This window comes from Mangifera indica, chromosome 3 (genome assembly GCF_011075055.1).
Source record: "Mangifera indica cultivar Alphonso chromosome 3, CATAS_Mindica_2.1, whole genome shotgun sequence".
NCBI lineage: Eukaryota > Viridiplantae > Streptophyta > Magnoliopsida > Sapindales > Anacardiaceae > Mangifera > Mangifera indica.
The window spans coordinates 2800591-2824970 of record NC_058139.1 but is presented as its reverse complement, the minus strand read 5'-3'; the positions used below and the strand labels follow the sequence as shown (position 1 = coordinate 2824970).

General features: G+C 33.0%; 3 protein-coding genes and 1 long non-coding RNA gene across 9 annotated transcripts; all 4 read right to left on the bottom strand.

The window, feature by feature from the left end:
- Positions 1-632: 632 nt before the first annotated feature.
- On the bottom strand, positions 633-6438 carry LOC123211668 (serine/threonine protein phosphatase 2A 55 kDa regulatory subunit B beta isoform-like). Of its 6 annotated transcripts, none has more exons than XM_044630470.1 (14): positions 6170-6434; positions 5962-6065; positions 5713-5820; positions 5345-5488; positions 4991-5179; positions 4797-4888; positions 3905-4023; positions 3597-3720; positions 3318-3441; positions 2812-2880; positions 2252-2343; positions 2076-2153; positions 1117-1193; positions 633-1032 (listed from the first exon to the last, which is right to left on the bottom strand). In XM_044630470.1, exons 1-14 carry the CDS (start codon positions 6261-6263, stop codon positions 896-898), a joined length of 1551 nt encoding a protein of 516 aa, XP_044486405.1. In that variant the 5' UTR covers positions 6264-6434; the 3' UTR covers positions 633-895. The 6 variants fall into 6 exon arrangements, with proteins under 6 accessions (XP_044486405.1, XP_044486406.1, XP_044486410.1 ...); XM_044630471.1 differs by having other exon boundaries at positions 5369-5488; positions 6170-6433; XM_044630475.1 differs by lacking the exon at positions 3318-3441 and having other exon boundaries at positions 6170-6435.
- Positions 6439-7085: 647 nt separating this feature from the next.
- On the bottom strand, positions 7086-10273 carry LOC123211665 (cysteine-rich receptor-like protein kinase 1). The gene is made up of 6 exons (XM_044630468.1): positions 9224-10273; positions 8998-9108; positions 8579-8917; positions 8259-8493; positions 8019-8163; positions 7086-7918 (listed from the first exon to the last, which is right to left on the bottom strand). Exons 1-6 carry the CDS (start codon positions 9996-9998, stop codon positions 7580-7582), a joined length of 1944 nt encoding a protein of 647 aa, XP_044486403.1. The 5' UTR covers positions 9999-10273; the 3' UTR covers positions 7086-7579.
- A 6565-nt stretch (positions 10274-16838) lies between these two features.
- On the bottom strand, positions 16839-23624 carry LOC123211666 (homeobox protein knotted-1-like 6). Its single transcript, XM_044630469.1, has 5 exons — positions 22665-23624; positions 22065-22187; positions 21703-21817; positions 17272-17513; positions 16839-17151 (listed from the first exon to the last, which is right to left on the bottom strand). Exons 1-5 carry the CDS (start codon positions 22980-22982, stop codon positions 16993-16995), a joined length of 957 nt encoding a protein of 318 aa, XP_044486404.1. The 5' UTR covers positions 22983-23624; the 3' UTR covers positions 16839-16992.
- On the bottom strand, positions 17648-21696 carry LOC123211667. The gene is made up of 2 exons (XR_006501441.1): positions 18977-21696; positions 17648-18608 (listed from the first exon to the last, which is right to left on the bottom strand). It is a non-coding gene; the product is annotated as an uncharacterized LOC123211667 (long non-coding RNA).
- Positions 23625-24380: the final 756 nt, after the last annotated feature.

Genomic DNA, 24380 nt, shown 5'->3' with positions numbered 1-24380 from the left:
ACATGAAACCTATTAATGAGCTTTTTTTCGTCTGAATAGAGTAGATGTGCGATTTAGTTGGTACAAGTTTATTAACCTATCTACATATGTTCTTTTCTTAGTGTGACAAAAGAATATTTCAAGACATAGATTTTGTATAAGAGGCCAACAACATACAATGATCTTATCTCTGTATTTGAAAAGGTCACATAGAGGGACAACAATGAAGGTACAATAAACTCTCATCATTGTATTGTCTTCATATTGGATGATTAGGTGTAGATAATTGCAAGTTGATTAATGTAGAAATAATTCAATTTGTGGATTATCTTTCCCAATATAACAAATTTCGAAAAAGCATATGGATGAAGAATCTCATCGTCAATTCCATGAGACAGACAATTCCTCTATGGTGCAAGATGGTTGTAGGCACCCAAAATAAGAAGACAAAAGTACCCTCGACGAAGTTTTATTACCTAATGGGTTTGCCACTATCATTCTATGTAACTTTCCCGTTTCCGTCATTAGTATAAGAAATTTCTAGCCTTCCTACATTGTGAGTTGACTAACCTTGACTTTGGCTTTGCAAGTCTGAATACATAAAACATTAGCTAATCTCAAATTTTTGATGGAAAACGAAAGACATCTCAACAAGGGAGGAAGCATTAGACTTACCATATAAATTATAGGTGGAGCAACCTCATCATTGAAGAGTTGCTAAGAGAGTTTCCATCTCCATGTAATTGAATTCATTTAATACCTAACTCATTGACTTTATACACAAACTGACAAAGACATCACGAGAGGAGAGAGAAATTTCATTTTCTAATTTTTACTTTTCCCATTCTGTGATTTGTAACAAATATATCCTGTTTGATTTGGATTCTAATATATTTACGTCTGTCGGTTCAGGGAACTATGCGCAATACAAGAACACGCTATTTCCAGATCCACAGGCAATCAAGTTTTTGGCTGGATGCCATGCTAAATGCAGCAGCTTGGAGCTCACTTTACCCGAAAATTCATTACTATCTGAGCTGAAATATGCATGCCCTGCACGGTAAGTAGAAAAAGAGAAGTCAGAACCCCTTCTCGGGGCACAATGTCATTCTGAATTCAGGTAATGAATATTCTTACCTTGCCGATAAAACCCACGAGTCAGGTTGCTTAAAGAAGACCTTCTCAACCTTGGAGCAGCTTGAAGTATTGACCTTCTATTTTAATCAATCAGGAAACATAAAATTAAATGACAAGTTGTTATCATTGTTTGTAACGCCGGATTTATAGCTTCCCTTTTTCTCTTCTGTGCATAAAATGAATAATTATAACAACACCTCATAATGGAATTTTGTAGGTAATCAACATAAATCAGAGGAAAAACATCAATCCAATTTTTGCAATCTCATATAGTATAAAATGAATTAGATCTCGAACCATATAGAGGCAGGTAGTTGGCAAATGTCCAGTCCACAAAATGGTATCAAAACAAGTCTATGATAAATTGTATGAAAGCAGACTCAAGTTCTTATTCACAATGTTGGCTCTCAGAATTGACTCTAAGTTTACTAAAAGGTGAGATGACTGGTCAAGAATAATGCCAAACATAACACAAGGTAATCACATCATTGGGGGAAAAGAATGCTATGATCCCACCTTATAATAAAAATAAATTAAATCTCACATTTATAAGTGCAGGTAGGCAACTCATTTTCCAGGTAACTGGCAGAAGTCCGATCCAAGACACCATGTACATATGGTTCCACGAAGGACATGCAAAGAGTGAGATCTCCTTATTCTTGTTGTTTCAAATGTTATGGGTCCCAAAAATTACTGAAAGGTGTTTAAACCCCCATTTATTAAACAAAATGCAGGGATGGGAAGAAAAACACCAGGAAAAAGGAACTGATTAAATATCTGTTAAAAGAAAAAAAAGGTGACCTTCAAGCACTTCCAAACATTTTCTATTTTTCCCATCATATTTTTCAAGTTCACACCGATCCAAGTGGGAAAAGCATACCAGAAGTTTCTAATTTGGGATTCATTTTTCAGTGAGTACGATAATACTTAGATGCTCTGAATAAAAACAAAAAACCAACCTGTTTCTACTTTTGCTAGCTTCAATTGTGACCCCTTCTGCACTTCCAATACCACAGGAGAAGATACGCAAAAGATTGCTAAGTTGAAATTAAAACACTATAATTAGAAATGCAACATTTCGGTGATAGCAGCTTTTCATTACTAAAGATGCAGCAGTTTAGTTAAAAGGACAAACCTATAGGATCCAGTTGCAAAATGTAGTCCATCTCCACTGACACAGCATTCAAATTTATCAAATATGGAGTCATCATTATACAACTCACATAGCTGCATGGACAAATGATCTGCTGTCAGCCAAGCAAAGAGATAGGTTTGCTAATCACTTTGTGAAACTTACATAAAAACTCTAATAGCATAAACTAACGAGATCCATAGTCTACATGTTTATCCAGAGTATATCCATGAGATATAAATGCTTCATTCTTAACAGAATCCAATCATTCGACCTGCTGGAATTGAACCAACGATCTAGAGGATCAGTCCTCTGCTCTTCCGCTGAGCTAAGGTCGATTTGCAAGTAAATCCCTTAACTTTATGAAGTTCGGCAAGTGACCACAATATGCCAATAAACAACAAATCACTATCTTTTAGTTCATGATAGCTAAAATTGGTGTAATTTAGAATCCAAAAATTGAAACCGCAATTTAATGGTAATGATTTAAAAAAAAAAACAAAAAAGCCCTTGTATAGAGGCTAATGATTCCACTGTAGTAAAAGAATAAACTATGCTCTCACCTTGGGGCGTAGGTGCTCATGAATCTTGAATGTTGCAACTGGTGTAGAATCCATACGCATATCCCACAACTAAGGCAACATATTGCGGCAAACATTAGTTGGTAAAAGCATGAAGAGATTCATTTGCCACAACTACAATCACATAGATTGCCAAACAAGCATCATGAGGACTTAAAGCTAAAATAAACAGATAGACTTGACTTCTTCAGAACCTCAAAAACCACAGACATGAGGAATAAAAACATTTTTCAACTAGATTAAACCTAAAACTTGATTATTCCTTTCTAAGAAAGAAGTCCTAGAACAAAGATAATTGTACTACACCAAAAGCACACACACACAAAGAAAAAAAAGAAGAAGACAGCATGCCATCAGATTCTCAGTTCTAACAGGTTTTTATTTATTCCCTCCTCCCACTTTGTAGAGTGGAGAAGCAACGTACAGAAAATACATGTATGAATTACATTTTGAATTTAAGGACTCATGCCAGATTTCTGTGTAAGGACCTTTAAATTCATATAATCACGACTTAAGAGATGCTGCCCATCTTTTGCAAACTTTATGTCAGAAATGGATGCCATTATCTCCGTAAAAAAAGATTTTGACCCATGGGATTCTGAATCATGTAATCTGTGAGATGAAGGTTCCAAATGAAGAGTGTCAGAATATCTCCATGTATCATGGAAGTAAAAGAATACAAATGTTAAGCTAAACTTAAGATCTAGAAGTCATAATACACAAGCAATGGAATAAAAACTTGAATGAGCTACTCAGCTACAACTCACATTCTTGCACTATTATCACACAACGCAGACTGCCGCATGTCAACCAGTCTAATAAAACCTCTCGAGCTGCTGTATGCAAGCAGATTACACTGAATTGGATGAAACTGTGCTGAAGTAATGACCTCTGCACAAAAAATTTAAGATATCAACCCAAAATTCCAACACAAGATGCCATCCCTCTTCTTAAAAGGTTCTTTTGCTAAGTCTTTCACATATATATGTCCTCCCTTTTGAAAGATCTCAACAGTCATCGCATATAAGATGCAAAATTATGGAACAAATAGATGGTGAATAATGGAAATAATCACCAGTAAGGTCATCCATGTTTGATGGCTTCATCTCAACAATATTAAAACACTGGCCACTGATCTCAAGGTTCCACAAGTTTATTCGGAGGTCATCTGCAGAGATGAACGTCTCCCCATCACTGTGCATAGCTCAGAAAGCAAATTATCATTAGAGCAGTAAAATATCTACATTACTTCATATTGTACTTAATTTGAGCTGATCAAATGTTTTGGAGAAATTGGGAACTAAATCTAGGTAAAAGAAGGGGTTTGCATACAAATATGAAACAAAGAATTTAGTTCTTTCATTCATATAAATGTGTTTTTGAAAGGATTATCGACAAAGGTACAAAATTTAACTGGTTGATAAAGGACAGAAGTTATTAAACATGCCAAAATAAAAAAATAAAATAAGTGAAAAAACAATCAACTTAAAAAAGAGAAGATAAATATTAAAAAATTTTATAATTAAAAATGAAAAAAATAAGGAAAACTAGAGGGGAAAAAAAAGTAAGAAAGAATTAAAAAAACCAGGGAAGGTGTCAAGGCCAACTTGGAGACACTAGATACTGCTGGCTTTTATCTTTTTTGTATTTTATTTATTTGGTTTCTTTAACTTTATTAGTTTTTTCTTAATTTTTAATTTAAAAATTAAAAACTAAATTACTTTAAAATTACTAATAGACAGGGATATTGAAGCCTTTTTATTTTTTTCTATTGATTTTAACAGCAAACCACAGTTAATTGTCCCTTTTAGGCATGTTTTGAAACTTTTGTCTTTCATTAATAAGTTTCTAAAAACTTTGTACGTCTATTGATAATCTCTCTTTATCTACATTCTTTTTTTTTTTTTTTTTTTTGAAGTTAAAACAAAAACAAGAGTATGGTATAAGATACCAAGAAAAAAATTTACCTATTATTTGAGATTGAGTTGATATTAAAATCATGAGCACGCCCAAACACCTTTTGACATCTAGTATGAGCACTGTCTCCAGTATTGGCAATCTAGCGACAATGCAACAACACAGAAAAGTAAATTGCATACAGAACAAAACATAGACAATCAAGATATTTACAAAAGCCTTGCCAGGATTCACAACTACCTACCTTGGTGTGCACTTCTTGAGATGGTGACATGTTCTTATCCATATTCTCTGTCCACTGAAGATATCCATTGGGTACAGACTGCGTGTTTTGCTTGCTCATGAAACTCATCTCAGCTAGAAGAGTGTTTTCTGAATACACATAAGGAGAGGGGTCCATTTCTTTTACTTTCTTCACCTTCCGATCCTTAATCTGGCCTCATAAATCACACAGCAGTGTTACCATCCTAGCACAGTAGTAAAGGCAACTAAAGTAGAATTGGTCTCCAATTTCTACACTGGCAAAAGTCAGAAATTTTCCACTACTTTATACAGCTTATTGTAAAGTATATTGTGATGAAAAAAGCATTAACAATACAGTTTTTTGTCTAGGAGCATAAACCTTCCACAGTTTAATCGTCTTATCATTTGTCGAAAGGATGAACAATGATCCATTGGTTGTTGCACACCATCTAAGTCTGTTAATCTTCTCTTCAATTTCCAAACTCTTCAAGTAATCGAACTAAACAAAAGGAAAACCATCATGATTCTAAATACGTGTGGAATTAAAAAAAGAGAAAGAAAATGTAGATAAATAACAGAAAATTCCCATGTATAGTAGAGAAATGGTAAATAACCCCTTGGATACCTATCGTTTCGCTACAGTAGGAAGTTTATGTAATTTATTTGACAAAAAAATTATAAAATATTCGAAAAGAGAAGTTGTGTAACAGATAGAAAGCACACCTCAGGCTCATGACTCTGAAATTCGGTTTTGTATTGATACTGAATATGCATTGTTTGACTTGAATCCATTTGCTCCATCTCATTTATTGAAAACTGCTGGCTCGGTGTCTAAGAAGCAAAGGTCAATTTATCCTAACATTAGATATCTTCCACCCTAAAAAAGATAACGTAACCCAAAATGAATTCAAGAATAATGGCTAATTTTAAAAGAAAGAAGAAATTTCTATCTGTTATGTGAAAATTTCTGACATCTTTTCCGATATCTGTTTCGAAAATAATAACACGACCACCACGATCTCCGACGGCAAGGTAATCACCGGTCTTGTCGAACTCAATTGCTGATATGATATCAACTAAAACAATTAAAACGAAAAGGCTCAATTAATTAATAATTTCCTCATGTCAAAAAACACTAACAAAATCCACAACTGATTGCGCAAAAATTTTAAACCCTAACCGTCTTGAACTTCTTCGTCAGGACTTCTTTCACCGAAGACCTGAGAGAACTTCCATTCCAAAGGAGTGGAAGCGTCTTCTCTCTTCAAAACCATTAGTTCAGATAGAGAAACGCGACGTCGTTAGATTGTAAGGAGCGATCTAACCATTACTGAGAGACAAAGCAAACAAAAGAAAAATGCTTGCACCGGAGTATTCTATTCTTCACTGACACTGACTCTGTTTCTCCTTTAATTTTTGCCTCACCTTGCTTGTGCTACGTTATCCATTCCAATTAGAGTGATTTATTTTCCTACCAAAGTTTCGGCCAAAAACATTTTTCACCCCTAAATACATAAATTGTACTCTTCCGCCCAAAACCAAATTTTGCTGGCAAAAAAAAGTTTCACCATTGTCAAAAAAGTTAAATTAACATATTATTTCTATCCATTTATTTTTTAAAATTATTATATCTTCTTTTTAAATATCAAATTTCTATTATTATCATTCTCACCCCATTAGTATTGCATTATTATGCTCTAACACCCACACCATGCCATTCTCTCTTACATCTATAATTTTTCTATCTCTCTATTGAATGTCTAATCAACCTGCACCACCACTACTATTGGCATTGAGCCGGGATAGCTCTCATGGGCTTCAAAGTCTTCACTCTTTTTAGAACACTGATTTTTTTCATTGCGTTTTTCGCTTTCAATGACCCAGTCCTAGGCTTATCTTGTTTTCCTTCTTATTATGCTACGACTTTATCAAAATTGGGCTTTCTTTCTTCTTTGATTGTATTTTTTAGATGATTTTGAATTAAAAATAAAATATCATCTTAAATACTCTTTTTATATGACCGGACTTCTCATATATTAGATATATCGGACAGGTTGTTATGTCCATATATACGAGCAACATACCGAATTTGTTTTGAAGAACCATAAATTGCTTATATATACAACATGTATGCTTGAATTGGAGCTACATAATCAAATTCATTTTGGCGAAAAAATAAACTGTCTCTTTGACTCTTTGTAACGGAGATTACACAGACATCTTTATATGGCAACAAATCAACGTTGAAAGAATCAGGGGGAAAAAGTCACCTAAACTAAATAAAATCCTCTCCCTACCTCACATGGAAAAGTTGTATTATTGTATATACAGAAGCCCCTACGTACCTTTTCATTATGTAACAAAGTACCTCCCGTTATAAAGGCTCCTACCTCATTGTAATCTACATTAGATTGTTCAACAAGATCCAGTACAAATGACTGCAATGCCGCTGACGGTGCCTTTTGGGGTCATCCTTTTTAACCAATTCAATCACTCACCAGCGAAAAAAGAGCCATCTGTTGACCTGCAGGTCCTGAATCTAAACCAAAATGTCTCTCCAAAATGCATGGAGAATATGAGTAGAGGCTAGCTAGGTTGGTTCAGTAGTTGTTCTAATGGATGAAGATTTTTTTAGAGCTGTGATGAACGGCCTCTGGGAACTGCCAACAGCCGGATTTTTGCTGGGATATTCATCTCCGGCTATCATACTGGCATTCAAGAATGGAGGTTGATTTGGCGAGGGAATTGCATAATCTTTGCTGTTTAACATCTCAACTACTTGAGACATTGATGGCCTTAGTGACCAAGAAGCTTGCGTGCATAGTAGCCCAATTAGAAGCACATTTGTGGCCTCTTTCTCAGGAAATCTACCTGCTAACTCAGAATCGACAGAATCAGTTATTTTCTTTGCCTTGTAATGCCTCCAAACCTGATCTTAGAACAAAGAAATTAAACCAACTTCCATTAGCACACCATTGTGCATTACACATTACTAAGAGGAGATATGGGGAAAAGCAATCTCATCTTACAGTATGCAATACTGAAGCCGACCATTCTGAGAAAACACTGTTCTTTCGACCACTCACAATCTCAATTACTAGCACCCCAAAGCCATAAACATCTGTCTTCTCTGTCAGTTGCCCGTGAACAAGATATTCAGGAGCTATGTATCCCCTGCAACAAACAGTCGTTTTCAGAAATAGGCAATCAAAAATTGTTATTAAATGTATCAGTTCACAATATTAAATCTATCAGATCAATTTGCTTACAGTGTTCCTGCAATTGCAGTACTAACATGGGATCTATCAGAGCTAACACATCGGGCAAGTCCGAAATCAGCAATCTTTGGAGTGAGCTTTTCATCGAGGAGAATATTGCTGGTTTTTATGTCTCTGTGGATAATCTTTGTTTGGGAACCTCCATGAAGGTATGCAAGCCCCTCAGCCGTTCCACAGATGATTGCAAATCTTTGCTGCCAGCTCAAAATATGGCTTGTGTTTTTCGCTGCATCAACATAATGAATTTAGGGTGTTGTCTGGAATAGTTACAAAGAAATTACAGCTGAATAATTGAAGAATTTTCTCTTTACCAAAAAGAATTTGATCAAGGCTCCTGTTAGGTAAATATTCATAAACGAAAAGGCTTTCAGGGCCTTCAATACTGCAACCCAGAAGCTTTACAAGATTCTTGTGTTCAGTTCCCCTAATCAAATTCACTTCATTGAAGAACTGGTCCACCCATCCCTGTGTATTGAAGAACAATCTTTTAACAGCAACATTTCTTCCATCAGGAAGAGTCCCCTTGAATACAGAACCGGCACCTCCTTGGCCTAATTTCCTTGAGTTGTCAAAATAATTTGTTGCTTTCTCAAGCACTTCATACTTGAAATTTAAACCAGACACGTTCTCAATAGGAAAACAGTATTGTTCTAAGGAGAAAAAGATGAGATTGTATCAAAATACTGAGGATTGTATCATATTAAGTCTATATTTCTTGCCAGAAATTTACCATCTCTCTTCTTTGATAATCTCCTATATCCCAGGAAACAGCCAAAACAAGAAAGTATGGTAAATGATATTGCTCCTAGACTGATCGCTATTGTCATCTTGGAATATTCCTCTGAAAACTCAAGAAATAAATGCATAAATATTGAAGCTGATAACAGTTAAATCAAAATACAAGATTCAAATGCACGGAAAGCAAGAACAATACACAATCATTGAAAATTTCTTACCGGTTTCTAATGATTCGGGTTCAGTATCAAAGAATCTTTCAACAGAATACCTCATATAACAACCAGTATACATAGCCCTGCCATCAGTGCTAGGGCTACAGTTTCTCAGCTCTTGCCCCGCCTTGTCCAGGCATTGGCCACAGCCGTCTTCACTCACCGTGGCCCAGCACTGTGCCAACGCATACACCGAGACAGCTCCTTTTTTCCCCTCTGCAACGGCAAATCCTCCATTTGACTTAGCCTGATGAATCACACTGGTGATCACTTCAGCAAGCTTAGCTTCAAATTGCTTATGCAACGACTCATCGGCCAAGGATCCGGACGGGGAGCTACAGTTGACGGTATCATACGCGGGGTCAATGGTTTCCTCAAAGAAATGATAATCATCGTAGCGAAGAAAGCATCCATCAAGGAAGAGTCGAGCAGAGCCAGCAGGGAGGCAACCAGGGATTTTTGTTCTGGTTGCAGCAAAACACAATTCGCAATCAGTTGAGGAAAGGTCTTCGTGACATTGAGCTAAGCCGTAGACATAGGGAGATGGGTTGTTGATGTAGAAGTCTCCATGTCCTTGCTTTTTAACTTCGGCAGAGAGAATTTTCATGACTTCAACAAAATTGGAGATTAAGTTGTTGTCGGTCTGCATTGTGCTTCCGCATTTAAAATAACTTTCGGAGGTACGAGAGCCGGAGAATGAGGGACAAACAAATGTCGAAAACTTCAAATATGCCCAAATGAGGCCTATAAGAAAATTCGGAACCCTGATCTGGAATTGCATTGACCGCAAACAGGGGTTCCTCTGTTTCTATATGTTTTCTCTGTTTTCCCTGTCGTCAAATGGTCATGTTGATTATGGATAGGAAAAAAGCAGAACAAAATGATGGATTCATTCTATTTCTTCCCTATCACTCTCTCTGTAAATTATAGAGGGTGTTGGAGAGGGAAAGAGCGGTTTTTGGTTCTGTTTTCTGAAGTCATAATGAAAAAAAGTCTTAATTTTAGAATTGTGTTTTTGCAGAGGTAGGGATGAAAATGGAGATAATAAACTAGAGGCCAAAATATTCCCACCTAAGGAACTGAAAAACCCAAAGTCGTATCTTGCCGGCTTTAAAAAACTCAAGCAAATTTTGGTTAAAAATTCTAATAAAATTATTATTTAATAATAATATTTATAAACATAAAAATTTATATTATTTTATTTTATTAAATTAAAAAACTAATAATTTCTCACTTAAAATAAAATTTTAAAATGTGACATTTTTTTCTATCTAGGGTTTCAATTTTCACTAATAATTTTCTGTCGAATGATGATTGATCTTTCTCTCTAACCGATGATATCTAAATTCAAAAGACATATTTAGATAATATTTTGATTTGGAAAACTAATAGTTTCTCTCTCAAAATTAAGTATTTTGACGAAATCTCTCCTCATTTGAAAGACAAAGATCCATACAAAGCCAATTTATCTAGACGATGAACGTCCAGATAAAAAGTTTTAACTTTTCATATAGATTTTGTTGAATCTAAATATCGTCGATTGGAGAAAAAAGGCCAAAGGAAAAGATATCGTCAGGAGAGAGAGAGAGATCGACCCTCCTTCTTCAAAAAATTGTTGACAAAAATTAAAACCCTAAGTAGGGGGGAAATCTCATATTTCAAAACTTAATTTTGAGTGAAAATATTAATTTTTCAAATTAATGAGGTAAAATGATAAAAATTTTTATTTTTTAAATATTATTATTAAATAACGATTTTATCTTTAATCTTAATTAAAAATTTGTTTATTAATAAATATATAAATGTTTGAAAATTAGAGTATACGAGTTTGAATTTTTACTATGCCTGGGGTGGGAGTAAGTCTTTCGGCCTAAACAAAAAGGGATTGATGAAGTGGCTTTTGTTTATGTTTTCTTTATTTAGAAGTGCACCGTCAGAATCAAAACACAAGCCCAAATTCCATATATTAAATTAGTATTATTATTAAGGTCTAATGTCATACAAGTTTTGATACGTTTTTTAAATCAGCTTTACCAAATTTAGAAAATTTAAAATTCCATTCATAGGTTAATTATGGTTAAATTTTTTCATTTGGGATAGAAATAAAATCGTTATTTACTAATAATATTTAAAAATATAAATTTATTAAATTTTTTCACACAAGTTTTAAAAATTAACAACTTCATTTCTATCTAAAGTTTTTTAACTTTGAAAAGTTATATTTCTCTTTCTCAATTTTTTCATCCCTTTGCCCATTATCTTCAGTGCCAACGACCTCTCATCTCCACCTTAAACAGGTGGTCGACTCAAGAGAAAGACAATGAAAAGATTTGGAATATGTTCATCGTTGACTAAGAGATCTAGATCTCTTCTTCTTGTTATTGAAGAAAAGCTTTAGATCATTTCTCTTCGACGACGAGACAAAGAGATCTAGATCTTTTCATTGTTAGATCTCTTTATTCTCAATGAAAATATTTGCTCTAGATTGTTTCCTGTGGGTCGGCCACCAGTTTAGTTTTTTAAAAACTTAGTAGAAAAATATAATAAATGTTATTTTTAATATTATTAATAAAATAACGATTTTACCTTATCTTTAACAGAAATTTTTTATCTCGGGTTTTAAACTCCATAGGTATGACTTTGAAAACGTATCAAAACTTAAATAAGAAATAGTCTTTTGGCCTATTATTAAACACAAGACAGTTTTTGCCAAATTAAGTCGCCAAAGTGGCACTTGTTTGACACGTTAAAAATAAAGACACTATTGAGAATGTTTTTAAAACCGGATCGATAATCAAATTAATTGTTTCATTGGTTTATAGTTTAATCGATTCAATCAAGGACTTACCAGTCAACTTATTATCAAATTATAATTAATGTTTTTAAATAATATCATATTAATCAACAGATTTTGTTTAAAAATTTACAAAAAATAAAATCAATCAAAATACTCAAACTTATAATAATTAAAATGTATATTTTTTAAGGAGTAATAATTATTCATCTGATTTCAATAAAATAATTAAATGAAAAAAAACCCTCATTTCATGATATAGAAAAAAATATAATTCTATAACTCATTACATATAGAAGCTATTTAAATAGATATGAAATATTTTTTTCTTATTTTTTATTTTATTTTAGAACTTATATTTTTCTTATCGATATTTAAAAATTCATTTAGTCTAATATAAAATAATCAAATTACTAAAAATAATTAAATTTTTTAAAATACCCTAAACTTTAATCAAATGCAGTTATATTGATTCATTAATTTTGATTGAGTTTAACTAAATTAATAAGTAAATAACTTTTAAATATTAATTAAATCAGATTTAAAGTTAGTTTTTAATTCAATTAATTGAATTAATTAATCTGATCTAATTTTTTAAACAGTGGGTTTATGTTTACGTTGACTGACTAAGTCACAATGCTTAACATTCGAAGAATTTTCGGTATTAAACCATTGGTTATTGTCATTTTCCGAGACTCTTAGACGGTGCACTAAATTCCAGTGCTGCGGCCTTGGTTGACAAATACAATATTCCTGAAACATGCTGACCCAAGCAAGCTACAGCTATCGCTGGGCCCTGCGCTATTAGGTGCATTTATCCATCAAACTTTCATCACTCCCATTTGCAGGTGCATTGAATATACTTGGTTTCGAAGAAATTTCCGTTTATGAATTATTTCTTAGTTTGACTACTAATACGTCTTACAATAAGAAGATACAGATTTTCTTACAGGTAACTCACGGATTTTGACTATACAAATATGAATGAAGAATATCATATCGCCAAAGAGCTCATTCCTACCCAAATTTTGATGTATTTGTAAAGTTATATCCCCGAGATTTAAAAAATTTAAAATTTAATGTATAAATCAATTAACGTTAAAATTTTATATTAAAGACAGAGATAAAATCATTATTTAATTAATAATATTAAAAAATATATAAAATTTGATTATTTTTTTACTCTAAGTTTTAAAAAATAACAGTTTTACCTCTATCAAAAGTTTTCTAACTTTGAAAAGTCACATCTTCTACTTCCTACAAAATTTAGGGTTTTCTTCTTCTTCTCTTCGGTCACTTTCTCCAACGTCGATAACCTCTCCTCTCTACCTTAAAATGTTGATTGATGCACGAAAACCTCTCATCTCCAAATCTCTTTGTTCGTCTCTGATAAAGAGATAAAGAGACCTGAAGAGGAGTGGCATCGACTAATATTTTATGATGAAGAAAAGAGGTCGTTGGTGTCAGAAATGGTGACTGAAAGAGAGAAAAAAGACCTTAGGTTTGGGGAGGGGGGGAATATAACTTTTCAAAGTTAAAAAATATTAAGTATGAATGAAATTATTAGTTTTTAAAATTTAGAGGAAAAATATAATGAATTTTATTTTTTTAATATTATTAGTTTAATGATAATTTTACTTCTATATATAATAAAAAGTATTTTTACTTCTATCTATAATGAAAAATTTAACTCTGGTTAACTCATATATGAAACTTTAACATTTTTAAATCTTGTATGTATAACTTTGAGGACCATTAAAATATGGGTAAGGAATAATCCTTTGGCCATATCATATCTTACTATTCAAACTCGTGCACTAAACAAATGCAGCACAGGTGCCGTGGGGTTGGACGACAAAAGAAAGATTGGTATTTTGGCTGTTAATGAGTAATACTATTATATTAATAATAGGTACAAACACACATGCATATATTGATATTTTATCAGTTATTTTATTTTTAATTTAAAATTAATTAATTATATAATAATATTTTAATTTTTGTATTTAAAAATGATAATTTTAATCATAATTTAGGGTCTTCAACCCTAATGAAGAGAAAAATTTTTGATAGAAATACGAACAAAAAATGTCACTATAATTAGGGACAGAGATACATGTGTTCCATTTTCACCCCTTTCTCCATCCTTACACCTATATATTAATATATTTAGTTAAAATACTAACATCTCCTTATAATTTTATATTATTGATGTTTTTTAAATTTATTTATATTTTTATTGTACATATTAAAGTGAATAATATATGATATTTATGTTATTTGAAATAGTAAGTTAGTTTTAATTTTAATTAATTTTCTTATTTAATATATTTATGTTATGTATAAAGGTATAAATAAATGATTTTTTCTGTGAAAACGAAAATAAGATGAGAAATAATTTTTTTTTTATGGAAAGAGGATGACAAATTTTTGTTAGCTCTGGATAAAATTGATATCTCTTATAAAAATAAATATGGTGGTTGAGATTTTCTTCTCAACTCTCTCCGGTATTATCCCTGTTTATACTTGTATCAATATCATTATTTCCATACGAAATATTATTTTTAAGAGAAGCATAAACGCCGTTCCACAATAATCGTCATGGAGAAGGAACACCTGTTAAGGGGTGAAGGTCAACGGTTGTTTCAAAGTTTTGAAAACTTGATCCCTCCTTAAGAACAATTATAACAATCCATTCCACAAGCTTTATGACAAATCTTAGAAAAGTGTTTTCAAAAACATGTTCATGGGGGGATGTCTCCGCAATCTTTTCATGCAAGTCTACTTATTCGCCGAAATTTTTGAACGGGACGTACATGCAGTACAAACCATTCAATATTGTAGTCAACCTAATAGTTTAATCATCGACTTTGTTGACATTAGGCTCAAGCTCTTGATAGCTTCATCTACTTATAATAAAGACGATGAAATTTAATATAGGCTAAATGGGTTTTTTTCATTTAAAATTTGGTATACACCTAATTTTTTATTTATTAATTAATTATTAAAAATTTAAATTTTTATTTACCTGTTAAAATTTATTTTTATTATTAATGATAAAATTATTATTTATTAAAATATTTAAAAATTTTAAAAACTTATCATATTTTCTGTTTTTAAATTTAAAAATCTAATAAATTTCTCTTTATATAGAATTTTAAAAAAAATCAACATTTTTTTCTATGATTTTTTCAATCATCAGTCACTATCAGTGGTTAGAGATAGTAATGATGACGTTCTTCCTCCCTCTCAGTTTCTCTCTCAATTGTATTTTATTTTCAACCCTCATCAACTAAAACAATCGATGACAAAGACGAATAGTTTGTCTTCAGACGAAGATGTTTTCTTCTAGGATAAAGAACGATCTTCATCAACCTATTTCTTTAGTCAATGACGATCAATAATAGAACGAGATTGAGAGAGAAGCCGAAAAAGAAGGAGAACATTGTCGTTTCTGACAACATACTGAAAAAACCTTAAGAAAGAAATATAAGTTTTCCAAATTTGGGGTAGGGAATTTATCAATTTTTTAACTTTAGAGTAAAAATGTGATAAATTTTTATTTTTTAAATATTTTTATTAAATAATATTTTTATTTTTATAATAATAATAAAATTTAATAGATAAATAAGTATTTAAATTTTTGATAATTAGCTGATGAAAAATACTCATTTGGCCTTTAATTTATTTTTTAACTTAAAAGCCAAGAAGAACCATGCCCCAAAATAACCGGCTTGTATAATTAAACAAGTAAACAGATTGAACATAAACTTGCTACTGTTAGAAACCCAGCACAGGCCCAGGGATTTTACTTATTTGGGCTGGACTGCTGTAGCTGAATTGCCGATGGCCTCCGGGGCGGGATTATGTTATAAGAAGTGTCTAATTCAAAGCTTGATTCATGGCTATTGATCGCGGATAAATAAATATGAGAAATGTAATATGTATTCACTTTGACGGCATAAATATATATATTTTTATATATATAATTGAATATTATTATATTTTTAATTTAAAATTATTTATTTATGTGATAACACATATAACTATATATATTTATATATTTAAAATGGGTATAAAAATCATGATTTGTTCGTGCATATAACTTTATTCATATAAATAACACACAGGTCAAAAGATTTATTTCCACCCAAGTTATAGTGAAATCTCAAACACATAACTGTCAATTTTAAAAAATCTAAATACTTATCTATCACTCAATTTTTTTAGAATTTTTTGGTAAGGTTAAAGGTAAAATTGTTATTTTATTAATAATATTAAAAATTATAATTTTATTTTTTTCTCTTTAAAATTTGAAAACTAATAATTTCACCGCATTTTAAAAACTTTTTCAGTTTTGAAAAGTAACTGTTTCACCTTCAAATCCCTAGGGTTCTTCCCTCCCTTTCCAACTATCATCCGATAACAACGATAACTAAGAGGGCAGGAAAGCAACTACTTTTCAAAACTGAAAAAATTTTGAAAATAGAATATAATTATTAGTTTTTAAAAAAAAAAAAAAAAAAATTATAATTTCTTTAATATTATTAATAAAATAACAACTTTATCATTGTCCTAATAAAAAATTTTAATAATGCATAAATGCTTAAATTTATAAAAGTAAAGTTAGAAGATATATGTTTAAAATTTCAAACAAGTCTTTTAGCCTAACACTTGACTAATGTGATATAAATGCATTTCAAAATCAAGTTTGCATGACAAAATTGGCGGCACTCTTATGCATTACCGCTATTCCATCCTCGGCATTAACACATAGAAGAAAAATAAGATTAAAAGAGTTTACATACAGATAACAATGGAGGAGCATTGATTAAATATAACTGTCATTATATCAAATATTAATTCACCATTTACATATATCTTAAATCATTTTAGGAGATTGCTGTGTTTTGGGACAACCACAAGGTAGTGCTTAAGAATATACATAAGTGATATGAAGCTAATCCCATTCCCAGCACACTTATTCATTCATGTAAAATGGTGCATACAGCCTATCCATAACAGTTAATTGCATACTCTCTGCAGGTTTCCAGTGCCTTTTCCTTTGATTGATGAACCAATTGTTTATCTGCCTCTGGTCTAGCCCGGTTGATTCCGCCAGTTGAACCTTATCTGCTTCCTGTGTTATTATCAGGACAAAGCCAAAAATATATTCCAAACCATTATCAAATTAACAATAAACTATAATGCCCATCTGCTTAAATCAATCTGATATATAAAACTGTGGAAATAATTATACCGTGGGGTATGGCCATTTGTTGTGAACACTCCACCAATCAAACAATATTTGCCTGGCTTCTTTAGGTAGTTTTCCCTTTTTCTTCTTTTTAGAGAATTCATGCTTCAAGCTGCTAATAAAACCACCATATTTACGAAAGAGTTTATCCTTCAGCTCCCGGTCCACCGGTGGCGTCCGTAAACATTCAGCAACCTCACTCTCACCCCCACTATAATCTTCATCAGATGACCCAAAACCTTCATCTGCCATGAACATTGATGTTAATCATATTATTAAGTAAGAAATTGTCACATATTCTAAACATATTTATTTTCTTATGAATTGTCCACGTTAAAGAATCTTGCACAAATCTTCCATTCATATACCTACCCATGCTGTAGTTTTCCTAAAACTGCTAAAAAAAATATTTGATAAATAAAATTAGAAAGAGAAAGATGCAAGATAAGCCTGCTGCATGGTTACCCCGGATGTGATGTAACACTTGTACTTTCTTTCACATTTTAAAGAAAGCGTGTGTGTGTATCGGAGAAAGAGACAGCGTGGGGGTGTGTGAGAGTGGCGGCAAAGAAAAATATTCGGAAGGCCCGTCTAGTCGTATCAGAATGACAGATGGAGGGTACGGCGGTCTTGCGGCAGGCATAGTTTACTGTCGAGTGTTTGACTGTTGATAGAAAGAGGTAACGCGCAAGGCACGCACTACTTTTTCATCTTCCCAATCTCTGTCACTAAAACAGCAAAGCCATTCACGTACACTCCCCCCAACCACACAGTTTTGTTGGAAAAGAAAATTTGGACACAAAATACAAAGATATTGTTCTGGGTTCAGACTCAGTTATCGAAAAGTCATTCAAGTTGAGTATAATAAATTATTACTTGTATCTCCCACGAGACAACAGAGCCAAACACAGAGAAAGGAGTGACAGTGATATCACATGTGTCAATTGTGGCTAGAAACCACTTTCTAAAGCGAATAACCCTAACTGGGTTGCAGAGAGTGAATCTTAATGATGATATGGCAGCTGGCTGCAGCGATAACCGCGGGAGACTTCCATTTTTTCACTTAGATTAAATGGTCCCCTACTTATAATGGAGGCCGAGGGCATTGATTTGTGCATGGTTTATCTTTGAAATAGCCTAGCACTAGCATTTACAGTTTCTGCTTTCCCTTATGTTTATCGGTTCGAGAATTGAGGCAGCATGTAAATCACCATGCAGAAGCTTGGCCCACGTAGGTTAAATTTTCCATATTCATGAAGTTGAAGACCCGCAATTTTGCCATCCCCGAGCTCTCAGTTGGATAAACAAATGCAGCCCCGCTGCACAAGAGACGTAAATTCCTAACAGGACCCAACTCTCGACTTATCATTGCCTCAACAAGGAAAAAAAAGTGCCGCTTACTTGAAAATAATAGAGCATAACCGGAAAATCAGAATCTTAAACAAATTAACAGAACCCTAGATATCTCATCTTTATTGTTTCTCTGGTAAAGCTAAATTTGTTTTAGGTGCATTGTAAATGACAGGCAAAACAAAACAAGGAACCTCCTAATCACTGATTTAAGATAAACACCCAGTGCCCAGTAGGTGTTAGATAAGAATGCCAAAACTTATCGATTGGTAGAGACAACACTCTTTTAAGTCATATTCAGACAGAGTGTCAGCAATTCTTAATTTTTATAGCACAAAGACAAAAACTATAAGCATACCTTATTATAGATAGATAAATCCAAATGTACATTTTCCTGCACCAGTAGTCCAGTTGTCCAAAGTCGTTCAAAATAACTCTAAAATTAAAAATGACCATGTATAATAACATGGTAAGGCTAAACTCAAAAAAATTGTAAATATGGTCAACTGTCTGGTTGTAAAGGTATGAATTAGTATCAGCATCAACAAAATACTGACATATGGTAATAGGTTTATTAAGGATGTGAAGTAATTAACATCAAAGGAAAATATCTTAAATAAAGAGAAAATTAAAATTGCAGGCTAAGCATTGCCCACCTGTAACTAAGCAATAGATCTAGAGAATGAACATGCCATCACACCTCATAAATGTAACATCACAGACAAAAACCTTGACAAATAACCTTTTGAATGATTTCAATCTTGCACTGCATATTCAAATTCTAGGGATATCCACATAAAACAAAAACCAATTACATTAATGCTGCATGTTCATGGTGAGATACAAGACGACTTTTTTTAGCAAACAATGAGAAGACAAGATACATGGTAGGCACATACAAACAAGATTTAAATGTTAATTCATCAAATGTGCGTTCTACACCAAATACTATATTTAAGGATGACGAATTATCATATGGAAAAAAGACGATATGTGATAACGTATAAAGAAGAGGCATATCTTGGGGTGATTCAAGATCTCTCCAATAAGATGTTAAACAAGTCTTATAAATTTGATAAATACGTTCAATCTTAAGGATTGTTATGAACATGTCGTGAATCTCCCAAGAGACAAACAAAGATAGCTTTAATAAAAACATTTCAAAGACAAATACGATTCAGATTTTTAATTAGACCCTATATAATTAAATTAAGAGCATGTGATGATCCTATGTTACTCAAAATTTTATTTTCAAGATAAGTCTAGTGTACACAAGCGCCACACTAGAAAATTCAAAGAATCAGTTCCAGCATGCATTAACTGAAAAAGAGAACAAAGCCCCTCAGACAAAAACCTTCAATGGCTAACAAGCCATATGCCTCTACAGTGATATCTTCCTTTTAAATTCAGACTTTAGGTTCACACATAACCATATCGAAAAGTATATTAATCACTGGCTTTACACATAAAAGGTACTTCGTTCCAATCCAAATCCAGAACCTCAAAGCAGTGCAGCAACAGGTATAACGAATTAATAATACATATATTCTGTCAAGTGATGCTAAAAATAGCTAGAACCATATTATATATATACGATTGTTGCTGTGACAGTACAAAAGTATAAATAAATACCAACTCCGGCGACAAAGTCCATCTGTACTCATTACGAAACCCTATAAATCCATCCATTATTTTATTATTTACTCAACCTCAAAATAGAATCATCAGTGATCATGAAAATCGAAAGTAATAGAAGAGGAGATCAGTGACCTAACTTAAGGAAATGTAATATTTTGGGAACCTAACTATTTGTACTCGACTCTACCATGATATCTTGTGTTCATCGAAAGATTCTAATGGGTATCCATTTATGTTAATGATGTGGATGATGGAGAAACGAGATTTGCTTTCACTTGAGATTATATTTTATACATGTGAACTGCAACTATTCTCTAGACTTTTTTTAATGTGAAAAGAAATATTTTTCAGAAGACAAGCATTTAAATAGACTTTCACAGTAGACCATTGTCGAGTAGTTGTTTTAAATTCCTACTCAGGCATGCACAGCAACCCACACTCCACTGGAAACAGAAAATCTAGTCATAAAACCAGAAATACGGATAAAAACACTACCATTACAGATGTCAATTAGTAAAAAAATCTTTTACAGCAGACAAAAGAAAAAGGCAAATGAATTACCATAACTATTTGCATTAATATTGCAGAAAACTAGGACCACTAGTATGCTCAACCAATTGAAACGTTTGGTGTTGGTGTTGTACAAACAGTATAGAAAGTAAATCTCACATACACCAAGGTGGAGATAGATTTGGTTTAGATTTGAAAAAATGAAATTAAACATTTACATGTAAATTGCTTCAGTAAATTTGACTCATGAAGTACAAGTTGGTTCAACAAGTGCTTCAGCAAAGTTTTTCATATACATCCAAATACCCTCCCTAATATTACCGATATCCATGCAGTAGCCAATTTGATATAGACAGTTGAAAACATTAAACAATGATCATGATTTCGCAAGTATTAAATGCCTCATCCATACTAGCACAGCAACAACCATATTTAGTAGAAGAAAAACCAGCTCAATTGTTTAAAAGCCTCACTGTGGCGAAGATGTCTCCACGTTTTCTTTATTTCTTTTAAGATTTAAGTTTTATTCCCAATAGCAGAAAGGAAACAGGAGGCTACGGACATAAAAGACTTTAAGCACTAAAATCACAAATCAACAATAGAAAGGACGAAGATCTGATCTAATATTTAGGCTGCAGAGGCAATTCAGAACCCAACATGGGAGCACGGCCTATAAATGCAATCACTATTATTCATGTGCGTTTGCCTGCCAACGTGAGCCTAATTTTCTTCCCTTAAGAAAATAGGTTTCTACTTTCTATTTGATCATGTAGCTGTATCACACACAACTAAGCTAATAAAGAAATACAAAGGTAGCCACATACACGGGGAAAATTAACATCTCTACAGCACAAACATCAACAAACTGCATTAAATTAATTAAAAATTATCGCTAAGCATGCTATTGAGATAGAGAAGAGAGAGAGAGATTAAAACCAGCAGTGCAGAGTTTACTGAGCTGCATTTCCATATTGTTTATAAACGCGGTTGCTTCATCAAAAGGCTTCGAGAGATCCGATTTATACTTCACCAGTATATCGCAGTAAGTGTCCTTGAGAAAAATAAAAAAAACATCAATGAAAATTAATCATAAATGAAATCAAAGAAAGATGAATGGTCGAGAGATTGCATTTGCACTGAAATGACAATACAAGGGGGGAAGACAATAGTAGGGAAATTTATAATTAGGGTTTCGGTCTATTGGATAAGAAACTGAGATTTGTGAGAGAGACAATTCCGATTAGGGTTTGGTGTAAATAAACAAGAAACTCAGTTTACAGAGAGAGCGAGATGGGAACCATGAATTCGTCAAGCTGGGGATCGGCCCCTAAGCAACTCGAAACGACAGTGTTTCGCCTATTAATATCATTTTCTCGCCTGATTTCATCCAACAAAAGAGATATCTCCGGTGGCGCTCCTACCTGAAACACGCATCGCTAAAGTTTCACTGAAAGCCAACTTGAAAAAACGAAAATCAAAAACAGAAAAAATGACGAATAGAATTTCTAAGTCCTGAAAGTCTGAAGCAACGATCATAACCGCGGGAAAAGTCTGGCTCTTAACGAGCACTGAACAACACTAATTACTAAGCAAATAAGACATATAAATATCATTCTATTTCAAGGTTACATAAGTGAGACCTGATATTGATAATTAAGTAGTTGAATCTACAACTAGAAATTACTATAAATACACAAACTAAAATATCCTTCTCATCTTCTGTTTTTTCTAATTTTCTACAGCTTTTACTATCGTCTAAATTAGCTTTTTCTTCACTGTATCTTTTCACAAGCTTGAGGTAGATTATGACTTCCATATTTGCAATATGAAAATGGAACACCGTCTTCACAGAAAACAAGTGAAGGCCTTACAGGACTTAATATAATCCGCGTATATACCTTCTGGCAATCAATATAGGCTTCAAGTAGTTTAGGGTAAAGAGGATGAGAAGCGATTCTAGCTCTAATTGCACTGGAAACAGCAGCTTGTTCGTCTGAACCGTTTCTTTGAATTTCAGGCACCATTGAAGCAGCATCAGATATCCCGGAAGAACCGGACCCCAACTGTTCCGATCCATAAACAGGATGCCTATCACCAAAAGTAACAACGGCGGTTGAAATATCTTGATAGTTTGTCCAAGTAACCATATTCTCTGCAGGCGCCTGCTGCATAGAATAATCTAGGCCTGAATGGAGAGCGTACAGCTCATCCATCATTAAAGAAGATGAAGAAGAAGAAGATACAGAAAACTGAGTTTTTGTGTAGTTATTAATAACAAAACACCTGAAGATATGGTGCTGATGGAGTTAATGAAACGAGGGTTAAAAAGACATGGAAAGTTGCGTGTGGAAAAGGCGAGAGAAGTGAAGAAGCAAATAAATGAAGTGACAGAGAGAGTCTTAATATTACAGTGATGAAGAGTGTGAGTGAAAGTGAAATTAACAAGGGTAATTGCTTTCGTGGAGATGGTAGTGAGTCTAGTGACAGTGGTCGAGATAGACACAGTAAGCCATATTGGAGGGTTTGATTTTTAGCGTACGAACAAGTAGAAGCTCAGACCTCCCTGGCCCTCCTCTGTAAGTTCCTTCTTTTCACTCTTTTCATCTCTGCTGCCACCACGTTTCCCTGAAGCGCGTTATCATCACTTCCTGTGAAGTATCTTCCTCTTCCTCATGTCAGTCAATGCTTTCATCTTCATCTCTTCCACTAATTAATTAAAAACCCTGAACCAAATAAATCAACATAAACAATTCACTTCATCGTCTTCAAGGTTAAATTATGAGTTTCAACAAAGACTTGTCTGTCTGCTTGTAATTTCCTATAAATAAAATTGCTTTTAAGAGTAGAAAATGAACATTTCTTGCTTCATGATTGAGCTAGTTGGACTCGGAGTCCCCACTTAATAAATTGTATCTGATCATCATAGTGGAAATCGCTTTTCATTTAAAACAAAAAAGAGATTATCATTGATGATACAATGACTTATGACCGTTGAATCACCTTTCAGCTCTCTCTCTCTCTCTCTCGTTCCCTTTGAAAAGTGTTCCAAATTCTATTAAATAAATATATTAAACCCTAAACTCTACTTTGAGATTCCTTCACGGCTCACGTTAGAGTTGAATTTTACTTGTCTCTTCTTCAACGGTTGAGTTCATCCAATGCACACATCAATATTCCCTCTTTTTGACACGTAATTTTTACTTGATTTGGGTATCTTGCACAGTTTTTAATTTTTTCAAAAAGCAGCCGGATTTATTCTCATTAAAACTATAATCAAATCGGATTTATTCAAGTTCAAATTTAAATTTGATTTAAATAAACTCAGAATAAGTCAACCCTAAATGAGCTCAAACTCGAGTCTATAACTTCGAACTCAAGCTACTCGTCAAGTTCATAAACTATAAATTTTGATATAAAACGATATCATTTTGATCAATATTTATTAAAATAATGTTATTTTAATAACGAATTAGTTAAAGTTCAAATTTGAATCGAGCTCCAACTGAGCTCGACAAACCCAAATTTAAGCTCAAGCTTAATTATTATAAATCGAACCAAATTTAAACTCGATTCGATTTAAATTTAATCATAATTCTCACCTAGGTCTACTCTTT

Bases quoted from the DNA above. Each gene is read 5' to 3' on its own strand.
- LOC123211666 (XM_044630469.1), bottom strand. From the start codon at position 22,982: ATGATGGATGAGCTGTACGCTCTCCATTCAGGCCTAGATTATTCTATG. The intron at 21,818-22,064 runs GTTCCCATCTCG...ATTTTTCTCAAG, and splicing joins CCCAGCTTGACGAATTCATG to GACACTTACTGCGATATACT. The intron at 17,514-21,702 runs GTTTTAATCTCT...TGTTCATGGCAG, and splicing joins CAGTAAACTCTGCACTGCTG to ATGAAGGTTTTGGGTCATCT.
- LOC123211668 (XM_044630470.1), bottom strand. From the start codon at position 6,263: ATGGTTTTGAAGAGAGAAGACGCTTCCACTCCTTTGGAATGGAAGTTC. The intron at 5,821-5,961 runs GTCAGAAATTTT...TTTGCTTCTTAG, and splicing joins AAACAGATATCGGAAAAGAT to ACACCGAGCCAGCAGTTTTC. The intron at 2,154-2,251 runs GTTTGTCCTTTT...ATTTCAACTTAG, and splicing joins TTTGCAACTGGATCCTATAG to CAATCTTTTGCGTATCTTCT.
- LOC123211665 (XM_044630468.1), bottom strand. From the start codon at position 9,998: ATGCAATTCCAGATCAGGGTTCCGAATTTTCTTATAGGCCTCATTTGG. The intron at 8,918-8,997 runs GTAAATTTCTGG...TTTTCTCCTTAG, and splicing joins ATTATCAAAGAAGAGAGATG to AACAATACTGTTTTCCTATT. The intron at 8,164-8,258 runs GTAAGCAAATTG...TGTTTGTTGCAG, and splicing joins ACTGCAATTGCAGGAACACT to GGGATACATAGCTCCTGAAT.